This window comes from Staurois parvus, unplaced genomic scaffold, assembly GCF_062004578.1.
Source record: "Staurois parvus isolate SC_StPar_1 unplaced genomic scaffold, SC_StPar_1.0 ptg000908l, whole genome shotgun sequence".
NCBI classification, from domain to species: Eukaryota; Metazoa; Chordata; class Amphibia; order Anura; family Ranidae; genus Staurois; species Staurois parvus.
The window spans coordinates 209,611-233,024 of NW_028318704.1; the positions used below are offsets into that span (position 1 = coordinate 209,611).

Here is a 23,414-nt window from a genome sequence, read left to right on the forward strand (position 1 = left end):
AATAAAGGTGCAGCGCTAAGAGCTAAAGTGCAAATGACAATAAAAATATTATGTGCGATAAGCAAAACTTATATAAATTCACAGAGTGCAATGACGATTAATGATCACACAAATGTCCAGATCACAAGGTATAAATCATATCAATCCTGTGGGATCCTGTCTGTAGTGATAATGTGTAATGTTCCCCTGAGGAAGCCACGTGACCCTGTGGCGTAACGCGTAGGGGAGGGGCTCTGACGTCACGACGCCACTTTCAGCGGAACGGCGAGTACTGTCTTTGTGCGAGGGCACACATTTTAAAAAAACGCTCTGTATTGCTCTGTGGAATGTGAGTTTGCATTTTTCTGGAGAAGTATTAAAACCTTTTATAAAGGATAAAGCACTATGTGGGAATCTTTCTTTTTCATGGCCTAAATCGGAGGAGTAAAAGGGAAGAAGAGGAGATAGGAGATAGACCCTAAACAGCACGAGGGGAGATATCTATATCTATCCATCCAGCCCTCACAACCCAGAAGGAACTGGGAGGCCATCTAGTGGAAGGAAAGTAACATCACAGTCTACCTCAACAGCAATATATTTTCCATATATCTGTATAAACAGATTGGGACAATTATATGTCATTTAAGCTAAGGATAAGCAGTATATAGCTCTAATCACCACTTTAGGCTGTATAAGTGAAGTGATTACAACATATTATTTGCACAGTTTTATTATTATTTATCTTTTTATATTAATTTGTTCATTGCACTTTATTATATATATATATATTTTATATAACTGCTCTGGGCAATATTTGCATTTTTGCACATGAATATCACTATGCATGGAGGTTCTTTTGTTCACCTGATTTGATTCATTTTAACATCATGTCTACATAATTTTAATACATTATTTTTTCACATTATTAATTTTATTTATTCAGCTAACTGCAATTTAATTAATTACAGCACTAGGAGTGTTTTAAATTTAATTTAAATTATATCACCATGAATTAATATTTATTTAGATTTATTTATTTTATTTATATACATTATATATTATATATCACTAAACACTTTTGAGGAGCGCGACACATCTAATATTTTATTTGTCTATTTTCACACAGCATTTTGAGTATGTGTTTTATGTGTTGATGCACCATCACATTTGTAGGAGTTAATTACTTATAAGCATCTCTATACCACCATAGTAGCTCACAAGTACACATTATCATAAGATTCTATATCCCTTACTCTGCTCACTGTAGCCCACCAGAATGCCTTCTATGGCTTTGTTCTCCAACTTGGAGCGTTTCTGACTTGGAATGTGGGCATATGCTTTACAGCCGAACACTCTGATGTGTCCTACGTTGGGTTCTGATCCATTCCACATTTCATATGGTGTACTCTCAATAGCTTTTGATGGGAGTCTGTTTTGTAGGTATGTTGCAGTCATTATTGCTTCTCCCCAGTATTTGTTAGGTAAGCCAGCGTCCGTAATCATACATCTTGTCATTTCTACAAGAGTGCGATTCTTTCTTTCAGCTACACCGTTTTGCTCAGGAGTGTATGGTACGGTTGTTTGGTGTATAATACCTTGTTTCTTTAGGTATGATTCCATCTCTTTATTCATATATTCACCTCCATTGTCAGTGCGTATTATTCCAGGTTTCCTTTGAAACTTGTTGCTTGTCATAGCTACAAAGTCTTGAAGTTTTTCTGTCTCACTTTTGTGCTTCATTAGATACGTTATTGTGTACCGGGAATAATCGTCGATGAAAGTCAGTAAATATCTGTTCCCGCCAGGTGTGATGGTTTTCATTGGTCCGCACACATCACTGTGTATCAGTTCCATGGGTTTAATGGTTTTACTCTGACTGGTCTGTGGAAAAGGGGTTTGGCTGGCCTTTGCTTTGATGCAACACGTGCACTTGCTGAGTGTGTGGCAAGGCAATATTTTCATGTCTTCTGATAGACCTCTCTTTGCAAAGTCCTTTATAGCTTCTGGGTTTCGATGCCCCAATCTTCTATGCCACAGGTGGATGCACTTGTCATGTGGGTTATGAGTTGCTGCATTAGCCTTCTCACTTTCAGTGATGAGTTTGTACAGATGTTGATTTAATCTTCCTCTTGCTAAAATTTGCTTTCCATTTTGAATTGTGCATTCATTACCTCTGAACTGGACAGTGAGTCCATTGCTTGCAAGGGTTTTAACTGATAGGAGGCTTCCTTCTAGGCTTGGAACATATAGAACATTGTTTACAAGGATGCTCTGCTTGCCCCCTGATGGTGTTTTGCAGTTCAGAAATCCCTGACCTTTACCTTCCGCTGTAATACTTTTCCCATTTGCTAGGAAGACTTTTTCTTTTACACTAAAATCAATTTCTGTGAAGAATGTCTCGTCGCTTGTCATGTGACTTGTTGCCCCTGAATCAATTTACCATCCATGTGAGGTACTATTCTGAGTCACTTTAAAAGTACCACTCCATGATGCACTTTCATTTTCTTTCATGACTGCTTTAGCTCTTTCTCTTGTGGGTAGCTCCCGCTTTCGCTGCTCAGCTTTCCAGATTGAACAGTTCTTATTCAGGTGACCGGCCTTTTTGCAGCGAAAACATACCCTGGTTTCTTTGCTTTGTCTTATGCCTTCATGCACCTTCAGAGCTGCCTCTGGTCTCTCGTTCTCTTCACTATGCAAATTTTCCTTTCTTCTGCTGTATTCATCAATTAATTTTCCCTTAACATATTCTAGCATCAGTTCAGTTTCCGGTCTAGTTTCTAGAGCATTTATAAGGGCACTGTATGATTCTGGAAGGCTGCACAGAAGTATTGACACAACATGGTTGCTTTTTAATTCTTCACCTATTGCACCCAGCTGGTCCACAATTTCTAGCATGGCATTTACATGTTCACCCATTTCCTGCCCTTTTTCCAGCCTCTTCTTATACAGTTTGCGTAGCAGATATAGTTTACTGTTTAGGTTTGCATGTTCATGTAGTTTTTGTAGTGCAGTCCACATACCTTTAGCTGTGCTTTCTTTCCTTATATGAATGAGTTGATCATCCTCCACTAACAGGCTTATGACTGCTTTTGCTTGTCTGTTTTTTCTGTCCCATTCTTCCGGGTTGTCATTGGGTCTGTGTGTATCTAGTACCTGCCACAAGTCATCTTTGGATAACAGCATTTCAAGCTTAAACTTCCACAGCTGGTAGTTGGTATTGTTGAGCTTTGCTATTGTACACTTCATATCTGAAGCACTTGCCATCTTTCAGTGAATTGGTAGGATTGTAAATACAACACTTACTTGCTTGTAGTTTTCCTTTTTTCAGTGTCTGGAGCTGGGCCCATAACCTGTTGGTTATGTGTTATAGAAGACACTGGTAGTGATAGCAGAATTCAGACTTTACTTGTGTGGCTTAAGTTACAAACATTTCTCAGCAGACATATTACAGACACATTACTTCCTGAAGAGATGATAGAGAAGAAGAACAAACAAGTTTTCAGATATACACAACTAGTAACCTTTAGTGTATAGTGCCATCTACTGGTCAAGTGATATTAACACAGAAATACTATATATAGTACATTATAGTACATGCTGTTGCATTCCCAACAACAAGAAGGACCAATGAAATAAAAATATTTGAAAAAAAATAAAATTAGTTTTTTATGGCACAATTGTGCAGATTGAGCTTTTCTGTGATCTTAGATTCTTAGGCCTTGTTCACATGGGCGTACTTAAAGTGGTTCTAAAGGCTCAAGGTTTTTTACCTTCATGCATGTCTTCATGTTGGAACCAATGACAGAATACATGGAAAGTGGAGGCTCCTGAAGAATCAATATAAAGAACTAGGCTGCAAGTTGCAGGGAAGGACCTCCAAGGTGATATTCTCTGAAATATTACCTGTGCCATGCGCAACTCAGGAAAGACGGAGAGATTAGAGAACTCAATGCATGGCTGAAGACCTTGTGTAAGAGGGAAGGATTTGGGTTTCTAGAGCACTGAGCTGACTTTTCATTGGGGTGCAACCTATATGCTAGAGATGGTTTGCACCTAAATGGAAGGGGGTCTGCTGTGCTGGGGGAGGGGTTTATGGGATGGTTGGAGGAGTATTTAAACTAGGATCGAGGGGGAGGGAGAATTAGATTATAACTGGGTAGACAGATCAGACTGGGGTCAGTACGTATTGGTGGGTGGAATGGGGAAAGATGGGGGGAAGGCTATGGAGATGATAAGAAGGTTCCCATGTTACAAACAACCAGTGGAATTGGTACCATTTGTATGAAAATAGAAAATATGCAAAATACGTGTGAACAAGGTGTCAATCAATTAATGTGTTTATTCACCAAAGCCAGAAGTCTGCAGAGCAAAATAGGTGAGGTGGAAGCTTTGGTGCATGAAGAGAACTATGATTTAATTAGTATTGCTGAATCTTGGCTTCATTCTTCACATGACTGGGCTATTAATATTCCTGGTTATGTTCTCTTTTGGAGAGACAGGGTAAATAGGAAAGGTGGTGTCTGTCTCTATGTGAGAAGTGATCTCAGAGCGAGTGTGAAAGAGGACCTAGTTGATGGAGAGTGTGATTAGGCTGAATTATTATGGGTGGAACTGCACATGGGGGGGCTTACTACAAAGGTAATCATTGGAGTTTTTTTATAGGTGTCCCACTGTTGTCATGGAAATTTTGTATTGTTGATTGAACTTTAAATGTGTCATATATGAGTGTTATTCATATGTCTCTCCTGTGGCTTAATTAAAGCTCTGAAGGCTGCAATTGGGCCATGCGCATGTACAATGTATGTATTACAGTACTCAACTCAGTAATGGATGAGATGGCAGATCTGCGCTACGAACTCCGCGTGTAGGCTTATGCATATCTTACAACCCATAACCAACTTGAAACAGTATCTGGATGGATGTGTTTTAATAAAGATCGTATCGGGCCCATCCAGGTACAGACTGATGTTTAGCCTAGGGAATGCTTGTACAAGGAATTTGCATACCAATAGGAGCTAGGAGGACAGGAAGTATGCTCTCCATAGAGGGCTCATGGGGGGAAGGGGAGGAAGTCTGCTGACCTCAGAGGGCTCATGGGGGAGGACTAGTGATAGATAATAGGAAAGGCTATGCTCCAATCGGAATGTATATCCTGTGTATAGGCACTCCCCATTGCATTGTTCGGTGGGAGGGGATTGACCTTATTCATGTGGGGGGGGCGTGTGTCTGCTTGTAAATAAAAATCCGAGGCTGGAGTCAGATCGGCCCTTATGTGAATTCAAACATCATCCTGAGAGTGTCACCTGATCATTCCTGGGTAATGGGAGCTCCAAATCCCCACATCTCAACAGAAGCTAACCCAGTTGGATGGGCAGGAATCGTGTAGTTCAGCTGCAGTCGTGGTAAGCGAGATTCGCACAGCTTTATGGGGGATTTCTGCGCATCCAACTGCGAGTACTCACGGTAAGGAGAAATTCGTTAAAAGCGAATTTCCAAGACACTGTTAATGAAGAGGTGGAGATTCAGATCCTTGCACAGATCGAAAGGGCTGCAAGGGCTGGGATAATGACAATAATGGGGGATTTTAATTACCCGGAAATTGACTGGAGTAATGGTACTGCAGGAACAGTTAAAGGGTAAACATTTTTAAACCTACTACAGGACAATTTTATGGTACAATTCATAGAGGTCCCTACTTGGAATGATGCTCTGCTGGACCTGGTAATCTCAAACCATGCAGCTCATATTACGAATGTCCACATATTAAGAACATCTGGGTAGCAGTGACCATAACATGATTTCATTTATTGTTAGCTGTAAACAGCAAGCGCATACAGGAAAAATAAAAATGCTCAATTTCAAGAGAGCTAATTTTTCAAGGCTCAGAGCTGCTCTCCAAGACGTAAACTGGGAGGGAATATTGGCATTGATGAACATAACACAGAAATGGGAGTTCTTCAAAAAGACTGTATGTGAACACACTGCAAAACATATTCCCATGGGGAACAAGTTTAAAAGGCTAAAAATCAAACCTATGTGGCTTACAGCCAAAGTTAAAAAGGCTATAGATAATAAGAAAAGAGCTTTTATTAAATATAAACATGAAGGAACGCTATCATCGTTTAAACATTACAAAGAATATAACAGAATATGCAAAAAGGAAATAAAGGAAGCAAAAATTGAAAATGAACGACAGATTGCAAAAGATAGCAGGACCAACCCCCAAAAATTCTTCAAATATATTAATAGCAAAAAGGTCCGGTCCGAGAATGTAGGCCCTTTACACAATAATCTAGAGTGGGTGACTGGGAACAAAGAAGGTACATTTATTTAATACCGTCTTCATCTCTGTGTATACAAAGGAGCACGGGGGAGCTCTTGTCCATAATGGGCATGGTATTGACACAGCCCCAGATGATCCACATTGGCTCACAATTGGCATGATCCAGAAATATTTAGACAGAATAAAGGTGAATAAAGCACCTGGACCAGATGGCATACACCCACGGGGCCTTAAAGAATTGAGCGCTGTCATTTCAAAGCCATTGTTTCTCATTTTTAGGGACTCTTTAATGATTGGCATAGTACCACTGAAATGGCGTAAGGCCAATGTGGGGCCAAAATTTAAAAAGGGGTCAAATTCTTTACCAAGTAATTATAGACCTGTTAGTGTAACTTCTATAGTTGGGAAGATACTGGAGAGATTAATAAAAGACAACATAGATGAGTTCTTGCTGGAAAAAAATATTTTAAGCAACAGACAGCATGGATTCACGAAAGACAGAAGATGTCAAACAAATCTGATTTCTTTTTATGAGGAGGTGAGCAAAACCTTTTTACAGAGGGGTGGCTGTGGACGTGGTATACTTGGACAGAGGGATGGCGGTGGATGTGGTATACTTGGACAGAGGGGAGGCGGAGGACGTGGTATACTTGGACAGAAGGGTGGCTGTAACGGAACTGGACCCCAACTGCACTAGGGTATTTCCATTTGACTCCCGCTTCCCTGTCCAAACACCAACCACGGACACCAAAATGACCATACAGGAAATAGACAGCACCAGACTCGTCTTAAAACAGGAAGTGGACTGCTTTATTTTTACACAGACACACGATATAAACATTCAAGGGAACAACCCACCTCCCTGCATAAGGACACAGGGCAGGGCAAACCAAATTTAGCAACCAGAGACACATCCCAACAGACAGTCCCATCAGGAGAGCTGCTGGAAACACCCCCCACCAAGTCAATACACAAACACATAATAAAAAAATGGGACCACATGACTGTGAACAATGAACAACCTCCACACTAATACACAAACATTACATCCCATAATAGTTTGCTAGAACAATGGGATGCAGCAGCATGGCAAAGAACAATGAACAATCCCCACACCATTATTAGAACATTTCACCCTGTACCCCTAACAGGCACAGGGTGCCTTAGACATAAGAGGAACAGGAGGAGCTGAGACAGGGGTCCCCCCACCCCCAAAAGTCACTCCCGTCACATATCTCCCCTTTTGGCAAGAGACTAACGCAGGATTAAATTCCAGACGGATGGACTCCGAAGTTAGTCTGTACTTCCAGTCCCCCAATGCCAGCACACACACAGTACCCCATGCAAATTGTCCCAAACCAAGCATTACTCACCCAGCCAACCTCTGCCTCTCTCGTGGAACATACCCACCGTTGGGGAGAAGTAGGGACTGGTCCTTCTCCCTGAAGTCCTCTCAGCCACTGGAGAGAAGACAGGGTGGCTGGGCTGGCTCCATCATGTGGTGGGGGATCTGGGACGACTGCCCAGCATCCCTGAGCTATCCAGGTGGCGACTGTAGTCGATAGGCAGAGACCAGCGGCGCTCTGCTCTGGTGCCAGCACTTCTGTTGGGGACCCCACATCTGCTCCGGCTAACCGTAGGGGAAGGGGGCTGGCTTCCTCCACTCCCAGACTGTAGATCTGCTGCTGGGATGGTATTCCTCTGTCACTGTCCCCCTGGTGTACAGATCCTGGCTTGGGAGGGAAGACAGTTTCCTCCACTCTGGCTGACTGTGGGGGAGAGAGGACAACAACCTCCTCTCTCTGCTCACCCTGAGCCTTTGAAACTAGCACAGGTGTGGGGCATAGGTCCTGGACCCTCTGTCTGGTTGTCAGCGCTTCAGCTGGAGGCTAGCCAGCTTGTTTCTCCTTAGTAGAAAAGTCAGTAAAATCCCCAGTCTCTGGAATGGCTAAATGTCCAGGGCACGGGCTGTTGGCCCTTGGGCCCAGTGCCAGCACTTTGGCAGATGACTCATCACCCACAACATCCTCCATTGAAAAATCAATTAGATCCATACATTCTGGGATCTGTAATTGGAGGGATGAGCTGACTTATTCATCTTCCATACCCTTATCCAGCCGTTGGACAGACGCGTCCCTCCATCCGAGCTCATCCCGTGCAGAAACGGGATCATCTAGGTAAGCCAGCACTTGCTGCATCCCCCATAACACCTCCGTGTCCATAGCTGCGGGTGATATCTGTATCTCTCCTCTCCTGCTATCTGAACCTTGGATCCGGGTGGAGGTTTGGATGTCCCAGACTGCAGGTGACTCATCACCCATAACATCCTCCAGTGAAAAATCCATTAGATCCATACATCCTGGGATCTGTAATTGGAGGGATGAGCTGACTGCTCCATCTTCCACACCCTCATCCAGTTGTTGGACAGACACATTCCTCCATCCAAGCTCGTCCCATGTAGAAACAGGATCGTCTAAATAAGTGAGCACTTGCTGCATCCGCCATAAGACCTCTGTTTCCATAGCTGCAGGTGGTATCTGTCTCTCCTCTCCTGCTATCCGAACCTTGGATCCCGCTGGAGGTTTGGATGTGTTCACAACCAGGAAGCACAATCCCACTGCTTGCCACCAATGTAACAGAACCGGACCCCGACTGCACTAGGGTATTTCCATTAGACTCCCGCTTCTGTGTCCGAACACCAACCATGGACACCACCCTGACTGTGGGGAAATATGAGCTAGGGCTATTGATTCAGGTATACCATTTTGTATTCATTATGCTTGCATTGTGACAGGAGTTAGAGTGATGCTTTAAGTAGATGAAATTATTATGTCTCAAGTAAAGAAATGTCAGCTTTATTGTCGAGCTTATATGGAAAATTTTAATTGTAACAAGTACAACCGCAAAATGTTACAGGAAGAACGCTAGACTGCAGGTGTCTTCAAAATATCGTAGCAAACATAGATAGATGTTCAGATAAGAGATCTGGGGACACAGCCAAAGATGGCAGGATGTACTGACTGAGGTTAACATTTTAACAGTTTAAGTAAAAGGTGCACCTTGTCTAGTATCTGGGTAGAAGTTAAAGGTACGCTTTACTATTGGATAATTTGAGTTTGTCTTACTATTGGATAATTTGAGTTTGTCTTACTATTGGATAATTTGGATTTTGCCTTTATAAGCTGTAATGTACGTAATAAACTTTGCAATCTTCCTGTATCCTACTTGAGTGTTGGTTATGTTGATTGCCCGATCGCGATCGAGCCCGTGCCACACCCAGACGCTGCGCAGCACAAAGAGAATATAAGAAATAAGAATATAAGGATTCCAGGAAAGGGGGAAATCCTTGATAAATATGATAAAATGTTTTAAAAATGGCAGAAGGCACTGAAGGAATGTAGAAATAAATTTCCCCTGACTTCCCACATATATGTGAAAAAGACGGTACCTCCAGCCTATGACAATAGTGTCCTCATACCTGACCTACCACCCCCACCTACTCCGACTGCACCCCCGCCCTACGTATTATACTCAGCGGAGAAGGAGACAGACCATGAGAAGCCTAAAACAAATGATCCGTTGACTATTTATCCGGATCTGGGTGCACTGACAACTGCAGTGGTTATTGGGACAGCAGTAGAGAAAGACGGACAGAGAAAGGAGGATGAGGAAGAGTATCAAAGGTGGAGAGAGAAGAAGGAGAGGGAACAAACAGAGGATAAAGAAAGGGAAGCCGAGTGCCAGAAAGCATTAGATGAATCTAGCAGAAAGGAGAAACTTTTGACTGATCAAAGGAAGGCAGATGAAACAGTAGAACAGTTAGCAGCAGAAGACAAACTTGTAGTGGTTGAACAGAAAAAAAAAAAAAACCAGAAATCAAACATAACACTTCCACTGATTACAGTAGGGGACACAAAGGTACAGGTACCCTTACCAGTGGGATTGATTAAGGATCTTAAATTCTTGTGTCCTAACCCCAGATGACATACTCATTGCAAAATTGACCTTTGCAGTCCTGCCCATGTGCCCGGGTTGCGTTGATGGGTAGAGAATTAATGTCTGAGCTCATGATCAGCATAACATTTGACAATCAAGGAAGACTGACAGCTAAGACTAAGATGAGTGAACTGACTAATCCAAAGAGAAAGGACCATATAGGACTTTACATACTTCTACCAAATGACCTGACCTCCCACCCAATTTGGGCGGAGGACAAAACTGCAGTAGGCTTTGTAAATTGCACCCCTTACAAGCCAAACTTAAAACAAGACGCGGTCCCTTGTTTTCAAAAACAGTATCCCCTGTCTGACCAGCCATACAAATTTATCTGACATGGGTGTTCTCAGACCGACAATAAGTCCCTGGAACACACCTATTAATTAAGCAGATGGTTCATTGAGGCTAGTCCAGGATCTCAGGAAGGTAAACAAGACAATTATTCCCCTACCTCCATTGGTAGCAGATATCACGGCAATTTTTTGGGGCTATTCCCAGTAGCTCGCGATTCTACACTGTAATAGATCTGTCCAATGCTTTCTTTAGCATTCCGGTTGAAGTAAATGCCCAGAACGTGTTTGCTTTCCAATGGGACGGTGGTCAGTTGACCTGGTCTTGTCTTCCTCAAGGCTATGGGGATAGTCCTGCTGCTTTATCAATGGTATTGAAAGCATCTTTAGACAGTTGGGAGCCAAAGAGGGGATCCACCTTACTCCAATACGCAGACGACCTGATGGTCAGCCGCGAAGACTGTGAGGTAGACTCAAGACACTTGCTAGATTACCTAGCCGGAAAGGGCCATTTGGCCTCAAGAAAGAAGATACAATGGGTACAGGAACAGGTGGAATACCTGGGTTGCCTGATTTCAGGAGGAGAAAGGTCTGTCTCCCCAGCCAGGGTAAAAGCCCTAATGTCCCTCACACTACCAACAACCAAGGCTGCAATGATGTCCTTCCTTGGGTCAATAGTGTATTGCAGGCAGTGGATACCTGACTGTTCCCACTGTGATTCGATTCTCAGGGATACAACAAAACAAGAGGCCCCACAACAGATAGAGTGGACCCCGGAGAGGAAGGAAGCTTTTGGTAGACTGATCAGATCACTGACTAATGCCCCAGCCTTAGCACTGCCGGACTGACTATGAGAAGGAGTTTCAGCTTTACAGTGTAGTGTCAGCGGACGCATTTGCAGCCGTACTCACACAGGAACACGGTGGGAAAAATAGACCAGTGGCTTACTTTTCTAAGAAGTTGCCTTGTGTGGTTTTGGGCATGCCTCATTGCCTTCAAGCAATGGCTGCTTGTGCAACGGCTGTAAAGGATGCAAGTAAACTGACACAGGGATCACCGACTGTGTTATACACCACACATTCAATAGCAGTGCTATTGCACAATATGACGACACAGCACATGACAGCACAGAGACTGAGTGGATATGAATTTGCAGATTAAGACTTGTCTGGAAACGGACAAATTTGGGTGAGACGGGAGGAGAAATGGTGACTATACCCCCTCTACATGACTGTGAGGAAATGGTGTTAGACAACACTTCACCCAGAGATGATCTAAAGGACATACCCCAATCGGGCAGTATAGATGTTTTTGTTGATGGCAGCTGTGTCACACCAGATGATCATACCTACCAAACTGTTATGCTGTAGTGATGCTACCAGACATAGTCATTGAAGCCAAACCGCTTCATGCTAATTCAGCCCAGCAAGCTGAGTTAGTCGCGTTAACGCGCGCCTGTCAACTTTTTTCTGACCAAAGAGTGAACATTTACACTGACAGCAGATATGCATTTGGGGTAGTACATGATTATAACATGATCCGTTAGCCAGAGGTAACAATTTAGCAGACAGAGCAGCAAAGGAAGCAGCCGCGTCATCCACACCCACACACAACATGACATTGTTTATGCAAGATTTCAAGAACTCATGAGCAGGACAATAAAAGACAGACTGAAGAAAGCCACGGGGAACTTTAAAGAACTGGCTGCTATATCTCCCCGCAGTTCTTTACCAAATTAGGACCACCCCTAATAAAAAGACTGGACTTTCCCCGTATGAAATACTGATAGGTAGACCACCAAATGACTGCCAAACCCCAGACGAAACTAACTTTTCTGCTTTACAGGAGGAATACGTAAAACATCTGGTAAGTGTGTTATCTGAAAACCAAGAAAAGGTGTCTGTCACCTGTCCTCCTCTTTCCACAGGTCCCACTCATCCATTCCTGCCGGGTGACAAAGTCCTGATCAAACAACTGGCTGCAAGGAAAAAGACGGGACCCATTTTCCAAGGCCCATTTGAAGTCCTTAAAGTCGCCAGAACAGCAGTTCTAACTGACCAGACTCCACAATGGATCCATGCATCGAGGTTGAAGAAATACCCAGAGATGAGGGACTCCCCAAGAGGTTCGCCAGAACAAGAGAACACAGTTTCTATGCCCCCCGACATCCCACCCCAGAACTCCTGATACTGATACCCCCAACACAACAGCACACTTTTACCTGTTGGATGAATGGATACCCCACCCCATTGCATCCCACTGACCCACAGACATTGGGTTATACATAACCGAGACTGTTAACATACATATGATCAGTATGCTAGAAGATCCATCTATTAGGACACTGAATGAACCTTCATCCACTTAGTGCACATTTTCAGTTCAAAATGAGACTTACTGATGACAAATGAAAGAATCCTATAAGACAGACAGCTTACATCCCAAAGGCCTCAAGACCCGGAGGAAGATGAATCTCAGGACAAAGGGGATTCCGAGATAACAGAGGACCCCCTTTCTTCTGACAACCAATCAAATAATGGAAGGTGCCAAAATATTCGGAAGTGGTACCGGGGTATTCCAAAGATTTATAAAAAAATTAATTGCACTTTATACACTAGCACTTCTTTTTGCAATTTTTATTTATTTAGAAGTTGCTATATGGGGAGTGGGTAAGACTATGAAGCTAGCAGTTAAGCACAAGAGCCCAGACTCCACCTCTCCAACAGACGGCTCCAGGCTTGCTTTGTTTGGACAATCCAGAGAGGAGGTGTGGTATTCTGAGTGATCATGGTGAACAAAGGTTCAATATGATCAAAGAGGGGGTTGTGGGGAAATATGAGCTAGGGCTATTGATTCAGGTATACCATTTTGTATTCATTATGCTTGCATTGTGACAGGAGTTAGAGTGATGCTTTAAGTAGATGAAATTATTATGTCTTAAGTAAAGAAATGTCAGCATTATTGTCGAGCTTATATGGAAAATTTTAATTGTAACAAGTACAACCGCAAAATGTTACAGGAAGAACGCTAGACTGCAGGTGTCTTCAAAATATCGTAGCAAACATAGATAGATGTTCAGATAAGAGATCTGGGAACACAGCCAAAGATGGCAGGATGTACTGACTGAGGTTAACATTTTAACAGTTTAAGTAAAAGGTGCACCTTGTCTAGTATCTGGGTAGAAGTTAAAGGTACGCTTTACTATTGGATAATTTGAGTTTGTCTTACTATTGGATAATTTGAGTTTGTCTTACTATTGGATAATTTGGGTTTGTGGTTTTTGCCTTTATAAGCTGTAATGTACGTAATAAACTTTGCAATCTTCCTGTATCCTACTTGAGTGTTGGTTATGTTGATTGCCCGATCGCGATCGAGCCCGTGCCACACCCAGACGCTGCGCAGCACAAAGAGAATATAAGAAATAAGAATATAAGGATTCCAGGAAAGGGGGAAATCCTAACACCTGACCATACAGGAAATAGACAGCACCAGACTCGTCTTAAAACAGGAAGTGGACTGCTTTATTTTTACACAGACACACGATATAAACATTCAAGGGAACAGCCCACCTCCCTGCATAAGGACACAGGGCAGGGCAAACCAAATTTAGCAACCAAAGACACATCCCAACAGACAGTCCCATCAGGAGGGCTGCTGGAAACACCCCCAACTAAGTCAATACACAAACACATAATAGAACAATGGGACCACATGGCAGTGAACAATGAACAACCCCCACACCAATAAACAAACATTACATCCCATAATAGTTCGCTAGAACAATAGGATGCAGCAGCATGGAAGAGAACAATGAACAATCCCCATACCAATATTAGAACATTTCACCCTGTACCCCTAACAATCACAGGGTACCTTAGACATAAGAGGAACAGGAGGAGCTGAGACAGGGGTATACTTGGACAGAGGGCTGGCGGTGGACGTGGTATACTTGGACAGAGGGGTGGCGGTGGACGTGGTATACTTGGACAGAGGGCTGGCAGTGGACGTGGTATACTTGGATTTTGCGAAAGCATTTGACACAGTTCCCCACACACGGCTAATGTGTAAAGTAAAGTCAACAGGCTTAGAAAAATCTGTATGTAAATGGATAGAAAACTGGCTAAAAGATGGTATTCAGAGAGTAGTGGTTAATGATTCACACTCTGAATGGTCTGGGGTCATCAGTGGTGTACCCCAAGGTTCAGTGTTGGGACCCTTACTTTTTAATATATTTATAAACAATATAGGGTCTGGGATTAAAAATCCTATTTCAGTCTTTGCAGATGACACCAAGCTTTGCAGTGGAATAAAGTCCTTACAGGATGTCTTCAATTTACAAGCCGACCTCAATGCTCTGTGTAATTGGGCAATTATGTGACAAATGAGTTTTAATGTTGATAAATGTAAGGTTCTGCACTTGAGGGCTAAGAATATGCATGCTTTATACATACGAGGGGGAGTACAACCGGGGGGGTCAATGGTGGAGAAGGATCTGGGGGTTCTGGTAGATCACAAGCTTAATAATGGCATGCTATGCCAAGCTGCGGCTTCTAAAGCGAGACAAATCCTCTCTTGTATTAAAAGAGGTATAGACTCCAGAGAGAGAGATATCATTTCCCCCGGTACAAATCATTAGTAAGACCAATTCACAAATAGAACATTGGGGAACTGGAGCAAGTACAGAGAAGGGCAACCAAACTGATACGAGGCATGGAGGAGATCAGCTATGAGGAAAGATTAGAGGAACTGAATTTATTCTCTCTTGAGAAGATGAGATTAAGGGGGGATATGATCTCCATGTATAATACATAAGGGGGGATATGATCTCCATGTATAATACATAAGGGGGGATATGATCTCCATGTATAATACATAAGGGGGATATGATCTCCATGTATAATACATAAGGGGGATATGATCACCATGTATAATACATAAGGGAGGATATGATCTCCATGTATAATACATAAGGGGGGATATGATCACCATAAATACATAAGAAGGGATATGATCTCCATGTATAATACATAAGGGGGGGATATGATCTCCATGTATAATACATAAGGGGGGATATGATCTCCATGTATAATACATAAGGGGGGGATATGATCTCCATGTATAATACATAAGGGGGATATGATCTCCATGTATAATACATAAGGGGGATATGATCACCATGTATAATACATAAGGGGGATATGATCTCCATGTATAATACATAAGGGGGATATGATCTCCATGTATAATACATAAGGGGGGATATGATCTCCATGTATAATACATAAGGGGGATATGATCACCATGTATAATACATAAGGGGAGATATGATCTCCATGTATAATGCATAAGGGGGCATATGATCTCCATGTATAATGCATAAGGGGGGATATGATCTCCATGTATAATACATAAGGGGGGATATGATCTCCATGTATAATACATAAGGGGGATATGATCTCCATGTATAATGCATAAGGGGGGATATGATCTCCATGTATAATACATAAGGGGGGATATGATCTCCATGTATAATACATAAGGGGGATATGATCTCCATGTATAATACATAAGGGGGATATGATCACCATGTATAATACATAAGGGGGATATGATCTCCATGTATAATACATAAGGGGGATATGATCTCCATGTATAATACATAAGGGGGATATGATCACCATGTATAATACATAAGGGGAGATATGATCTCCATGTATAATGCATAAGGGGGCATATGATCTCCATGTATAATGCATAAGGGGGGATATGATCTCCATGTATAATACATAAGGGGGGATATGATCTCCATGTATAATACATAAGGGGGATATGATCTCCATGTATAATGCATAAGGGGGGATATGATCTCCATGTATAATACATAAGGGGGGATATGATCTCCATGTATAATACATAAGGGGGATATGATCTCCATGTATAATACATAAGGGGGATATGATCCCATGTATAATACATAAGGGGGGATATATTCTCCATGTATAATACATAAGGGGGGATATGATCTCCATGTATAATACATAAGGGGGGATATGATCTCCATGTATAATACATAAGAGGGGATATGATCTCCATGTATAATACATAAGGGGGGGATATTATTATTATACAGAATTTATATAGCGCCAAAAAGGTTTGCTCAGCGCTGTACATTATAGCGGTGGACAGAACATGAGACAATACAGCAACAAACAATACACGAGGGGTTCAAGAGCCCTGCCCTTTCGAGCTTACAATCTAGGAATCTAGGATATGATCGCCATGTATAATACATAAGGGTGGATATGATCACTATGTAGAATACATAAGGGGGGATATGATCTCCATGTATGATACATAAGGGGGGATATGATCTCCATGTATAATACATAAGGGGGATATGATCAACATGTATAATACATAAGGGGGGATATGATCTCCATGTATAATACATAAGGGGGGATATGATCACCATGTATAATACATAAGGGGGGATATGATCTCCATGTATAATACATAAGGGGGGATATGATCTCCATGTATAATACATAAGGGTGGATATGATCATCATGTATAATACATAAGGGGGGATATGATCTCAATGTATAATACATAAGGGGGGGATATGACCTCCATGTATAATACATAAGGGGGGATATGATCACCATGTATAATACATAAGGGGGGATATGATCTCCATGTGTAATACATAAGGGGGGATATGATCACCATGTATAATACATAAGGGGGGGTATGATCTCCATGTATAATACATAAGGGGGGATATGATCTCCATGTATAATACATAAGGGGGGATATGATCTCCATGTATAATACATAAGGGGGATATGATCACCATGTATAATACATAAGGGGGATATGATCTCCATGTATAATACATAAGGATGGATATGATCACCATGTATAATACATAAGGGGGGATATGATCTCAATGTATAATACATAAGGGGGGGATATGACCTCCATGTATAATACATAAGGGGGGATATGATCACCATGTATAATACATAAGGGGGGATATGATCTCCATGTATAATACATAAGGGGGGATATGATCTCCATGTATAATACATAAGGGGGATATGATCTCCATGTGTAATACATAAGGGGGGATATGATCTCCATGTATAATACATAAGGGGGATATGATCACCATGTATAATACATAAGGGGGATATGATCTCCATGTATAATACAGAAGGGGGGATATGATCTCCATGTATAATACATAAGAGGGATATGATCTCCATGTATAATACATAAGGGGAATATGATCACCATGTATAATACATAAGAGGGATATGATCTCTTTGACGGGAGTGACTTTGGGTGGGGGGCCCATGGAACACAGCCCCCTTTGAAGAGGTGGGGAAACCCCTGTCTCAGCTCCCCATATCCCTATTATGTGTAAGTCACCCTATGCCTGTTAGGGGCGCAGGGTGAGATGTCCTGATATTGTGTAAACATGTATAGCTGGGGTGTGGGGGTTGTTCATTGTTTAATGCCATGTGGTTGTCCCATTGTTCTATTGTGTGTCTGGCTTGGGAGCAAACTATTATGGGATGTATGTGTTTGTGTATTGGCTTAGTGGGGGGTGTCAGCTGTGTGTCTCTAGTTACTAGATTTGGTTTGCCCCGCCCTGTGTCCTTATGCAGGGAGGTGGGTTGTTCCCTTGAATGTATATATTTTGTATCTGTGTTAAAATAAAGCAGTCTATTTCCTGTTTGGTCAGCGGTGGTGTCCGTGGATCTGTGTTCGGATAGGGAAGCGAGAGTCTAACGAAAATACCCTAGTGCAGTCGGGGTCTGGTTCAGTTACAATCTCCATGTATAATACATAAGGGGGATATGATCACCATGTATAATACATAAGGGGGGATATGATCTCCATGTATAATACATAAGGGGGATATGATCTCCATGTATAATACATAAGGGGGATATGATCTCCATGTATAATACATAAAGGGGGATATGATCTCCATGTATAATACATAAAGGGGGATATGATCTCCATGTATAATACATAAGGGGGATATGATCTCCATGTATAATACATAAGGGGGATATGATCTCCATGTATAATACATAAGGGGGATATGATCTCCATGTATAATACATAAGGGGGGATATGATCTCCATGTATAATACATAAGGGGGGATATGATCTCCATGTATAATACATAAGGGGGATATGATCTCCATGTATAAATACATAAGGGGGGATATGATCTCCATGTATAATACATAAGGGGGGATATGATCTCCATGTATAATACATAAGGGGGGATATGATCTCCATGTATAATACATAAGGGGGGATATGATCTCCATGTATAATACATAATGGGGATATGATCTCCATGTGTAATACATAAGGGGGATATGATCACCATGTATAATACATAAGGGGGGATATGATCTCCATGTGTAATACATAAGAGGGATATGATCTCCATGTATAATACATAAGGGGGGATATGATCTCCATGTATAATACATAAGGGGGGGATATGATCTCCATGTATAATACATAAGGGGGGATATGATCTCCATGTATAATACATAAGGGGGATATGATCTCCATGTATAAATACATCAGTGGTTCATATAGTAAACTCAGTGTAGAGTTATTCACCCTGAGGTCATCACAGAGGACAAGGGGGAACACTTTATATCTGGAGGAAAAGAAATTTAATCTCCAAACATGGAAAGGTTTCTTCATAGTAAAAGCTGTGAAAATGTGCAATAGACTCCCTTAAGAGTTGGTTCTGGCCAGCTCAGTGGATTGCTTCAAAAAAGTCCTGGATTATTTCTTGGATACACAGAATATAACTGGATATAACATTTATAGGTAAAGTTGATCCAGGGAATATCCGATTGCCTATCGGGGGATCAGGAAGGAATTTTTTCCCTGCAGGAGCAAATTGGATCGTGCTTTGCTGGGGTTTTTTTTGCCTTCCTCTGGATCAACTGTGGGTGTAGGATTATAACTTTTTTTTTCTATGGTTGAACTGGATGGACTTTTGTCTTTTTTTCAACCAGACTAACTATGTAACTATGCATTCTATGCATGAAGGTGAAAAATGCAGGTCCCTATTCAGGCCTGACTCACATCAATGCGTTGTTTACAGCTTTTTTTGCAGAAACGCACTACAGTCCATTAAACATGGCTTTCTATGGGACACATTCACATCTATGCTTTTTTGAGCTGCTGCATTTTTGGAAAGGGTCAGGGACTTTTTTAAATGCAAAACATTGCATTTTTGGTGCAACAGAAAGCAATAGAGGCGCAAAAAACGCATGTAGTGCATTTTTGACGCATTTTCAAAAGTTATGCTTTTTAATCTGCCCAGGAACAATTTGTCCAAAAAACAAATTATTTTTTTTCTATTATTTTAAAGAAACCGCATAAAAAGAAGAAAAAAAAGGTAAAAAAAACAGGAGTGCAAAAATGCAAAACGCACTAAAAAAACTGCAAAACACGAAACGCAAACTGCATTGGTATAAAACAGGTCTGAAATGCATTGAAAACACAGAAAAACACTCATGTTGTGTTTTTGATGCATTTTGCAGCTGTCCAGCAACAAGTTGACAAAAGAAAAGATTAAAAAAAAAAAATGTGTCAAATGCGCATGCAATAAAGCACTGCAAAAACAGACAAACAAACTGCTTTGGTGGGAACCAGGCTTGAAATGCACTGAAAGCATATGCGTTGTGTTTTTAATCTGCCCAGCAACAAATTTGCCAAAAAAATGCTTTGAAAAGCACGTCAAAAATGCACAATGCACTAAAAAACAACTGCAAACAGACAAAAGGCAAACTGCATTCGTATGAAACAGGCCTGAAATGCACTGAAAATGCATAAAAAATGCACGTGTTTTTGATGCATTTTGTGTTTTTAAACAGTCCAGCAACAAGTTGGACACAAAAAAAAATAAATAAAAATTAAACGCACTGCAAAAAGGAAAAACAAATGTAAACTGCATTGGTGTGAAGCGTGCCTGAAATGCATGAAAGCGTATCAAAAGACACATGCATGTCAAGTTATTGATGTGTTTTTAATCTGACCAACAAGTTGGTCCAAAAAAAAAAAAAGGTACAAAAAACATAAACCGCATCAAGAAATGTGTCAAAAACGTGCGTGAATAAAACACAAAACGAACTGCAAAAAGGACAAAATACGAGAAACTGCCCTGGTGTGAAACAGGCCTGAAATGCATTGAAAACAGCAAACATGCATCAAAAACTCATGAGTTTCATTTTTGATGCATTTTGAGTTTTTAATTTGCCCTGCAATAAGTTGGCCCCAAAAAAAACCCAAAAATGCAAAAATGCTTTAAAAAGCACATCAAAAATGCAAAATGCACTGAAAAAGAACAGCAAAACAGACAAATTACGCAAACTGCATTGGTATGAAACAGGGCTGAAATGCACTGAAAACAGCAAAAATGCATCAAAAACTCATGTGTTTAGTTTTTGATGCATTTTGTGTTTTTATTCTTCCCAGCAACAAGTTGGCCAAAAAAAAAAAAAAAGTCAAAAAAGCACATTCAAAACAGACAAAAACACAAACTGCTGGTGTGAGCCAAGCCTGCAATGCATTGAAAATGCATCAAAAATGCACGTGTTGAATTTTGATGTTTTTTGAGTCACAGGACTATGAAAAACGCACCCTAATCGCGGTAAAATCATGGCAAAATTGCACATTTTCAGCAGCCATTATCGGCTCCTCTTTTCCTATTGGCAAAATGCTAACAATATTTTCGGCTGATACATTTTGAGTGCTGGTATATTGGCGCATCCCTGGTATACAGTGTATAGTGCATATGCGGGGTATATAGGGTGTAGAGTGTATACAGGGTATATAGGGTGTAGAGTGTATACAGGGTATATAGGGTGTAGAGTGTATACAGGGTATATAGGGAGGGTATATAGGGTGTAGAGTGTATACAGGGTATATAAGGTGTAGCGTGTATACAGGGTATATAGGGTGTAGAGTGTATACAGGGTATATAGGGTGTAGAGTGTATACAGGGTATATAGGGTGCAGAGTGTATACAGGGTATATAGGGTGTAGAGTGTATACAGGGTATATAGGGTGTAGAGTGTATACGGGGTATATAGGGTGTAGAGTGTATACAGGGTATATAGGGTGTAGAGTGTATACAGGGTATATAGGGTGTAGAGTGTATACAGGGTATATAGGGTGTAGTGTGTATATAGGGTGTAGAGAGTATACAGGGTGTATAGGGTGTAGTGTGTATACAGGGTATATAGGGTGTAGAGGGTATACAGGGTGTATAGGGTGTAGTGTGTATACAGGGTGTATAGGGTGTAGAGGGTATACAGGGTATATAGAGTGTAGCCTGAAATGTATTGAAAGTGTATCAAAAATGCACACGTGTTGCGTTTTTTGATGCATTTTTAATCTGTCCAGCAACAAGTTGACCAAAAAAGAAAACAAACCGTGTAAAAACAAAAAAATTCAAAAACGTGCGTGCAAAACACAAAACGCACTGCAAAAAGAACAAAAATGCAAACATGCATCAAAAACTCATGAGTTTCATTTTTGCAAAAAAGCACATCAACAACACAAAATTCACTGAAAAATAACAGCAAAACAGACAAAATACACAAACTGAATTGGTGTGAAATAGGCCAGAAATGCACTGAAAACAGCAAAAATGCACCAAAAACTTGTGTTTCGTTTTTGATGCATTTTGCATTTTTAATCTGCCCGGCAACAAGTTGGTCAAAATAAATAAAAAAATGCAAAACACATTGAAAAAAGGGTCAAAAACGCACATGCAAAAACGGACAAAAAAGCAAACTGCCGGTGTGATCCAGGCCTGAAATGCATTGAAAACGCCCACGTGTTGCATTTTGATGCTTTTTTTGAGTCACATGACTCAGTTATCAGTGGCCATTATCGGCTCCTTTTTCCCATCGGCAAAATGCTAACAATATTTTCGGCAGATACATTTTGGTTGTTGGAATATTGGTGCTTCCCCAGTATACAGTGTATAGAAACTATATATGGTGTAGTGTGTATACAGGGTGGAGCGTGTATATAGGGTGTATATAGGGTGGAGCGTGTATATAGGGTGTATACAGGGTGGAGCATGTATATAGGGTGTATATAGGGTGGAGCGTGTATATAGGGTGTATATAGGGTGGAGCGTGTATATAGGGTGTATACAGGGTGGAGCGTGTATACAGGGTGGAGCGTGTATATAGGGTGTAGCATGTATATAGGGTGTAGCGTGTATATAGGGTGTAGCGTGTATATAGGGCATAGCGTGTATACAGGGTGGAGCGTGTATATAGGGTGGAGCGTGTATATAGGGTGTAGCGTGTATATAGGGTGTAGCGTGTATATAGGGTGTAGCGTGTATACATTGTGTGTGGATAATAAACATGTATAGTCACCTCTCCTCTCCAGATCTTCTCTCCCGTACTCTGTGAATTGCTTGAGATCCTCCAGACAGAGATTCTCCAGATAATTCTTCAGTCTCTCCCCCGCTCTGACCTCCGGACTGTTCCATCTCTGTGTGGTGATCTGAGCCTCATTCATGGTCGGGATCCAGATCCATCTCTGTGTGTCCAGATACATGAATTCTCTCCCATCATATCTGATCTGATTATACCCCGCAGTGGTGCCGTCATCTCTCAGCTCACAGCCGTACATCACCTGGACGATATGGATCCCTGCAGAGAGAAGAGGGAGATGTGAGCCGGGATCAGAGGGTGTCATGTGTGTGATATGTAGGAGGTGACGGTATAGGGAGGAGATATGTACAGGGATGGAGGTGTGTGATATGTGATATGTAGGAGGTGACGGTATAG

General features: G+C 41.4%; 1 protein-coding gene across 1 annotated transcript in view; it reads right to left on the bottom strand.

Moving 5' to 3' along the window:
- Nucleotides 1-23,408, bottom strand: part of LOC149442150 (class I histocompatibility antigen, F10 alpha chain-like) — a 49,595-nt gene extending 26,187 nt beyond the window's left edge. The window contains exon 1 of the mRNA XM_089656469.1: nt 22,998-23,408. Within this exon, the coding sequence (XP_089512595.1) occupies nt 22,998-23,322 (325 nt within the window). The 5' untranslated portion in view covers nt 23,323-23,408. The remainder of the gene's footprint in view (nt 1-22,997) is intronic.
- Between the last annotated feature and the right edge of the window lie 6 nt (nt 23,409-23,414).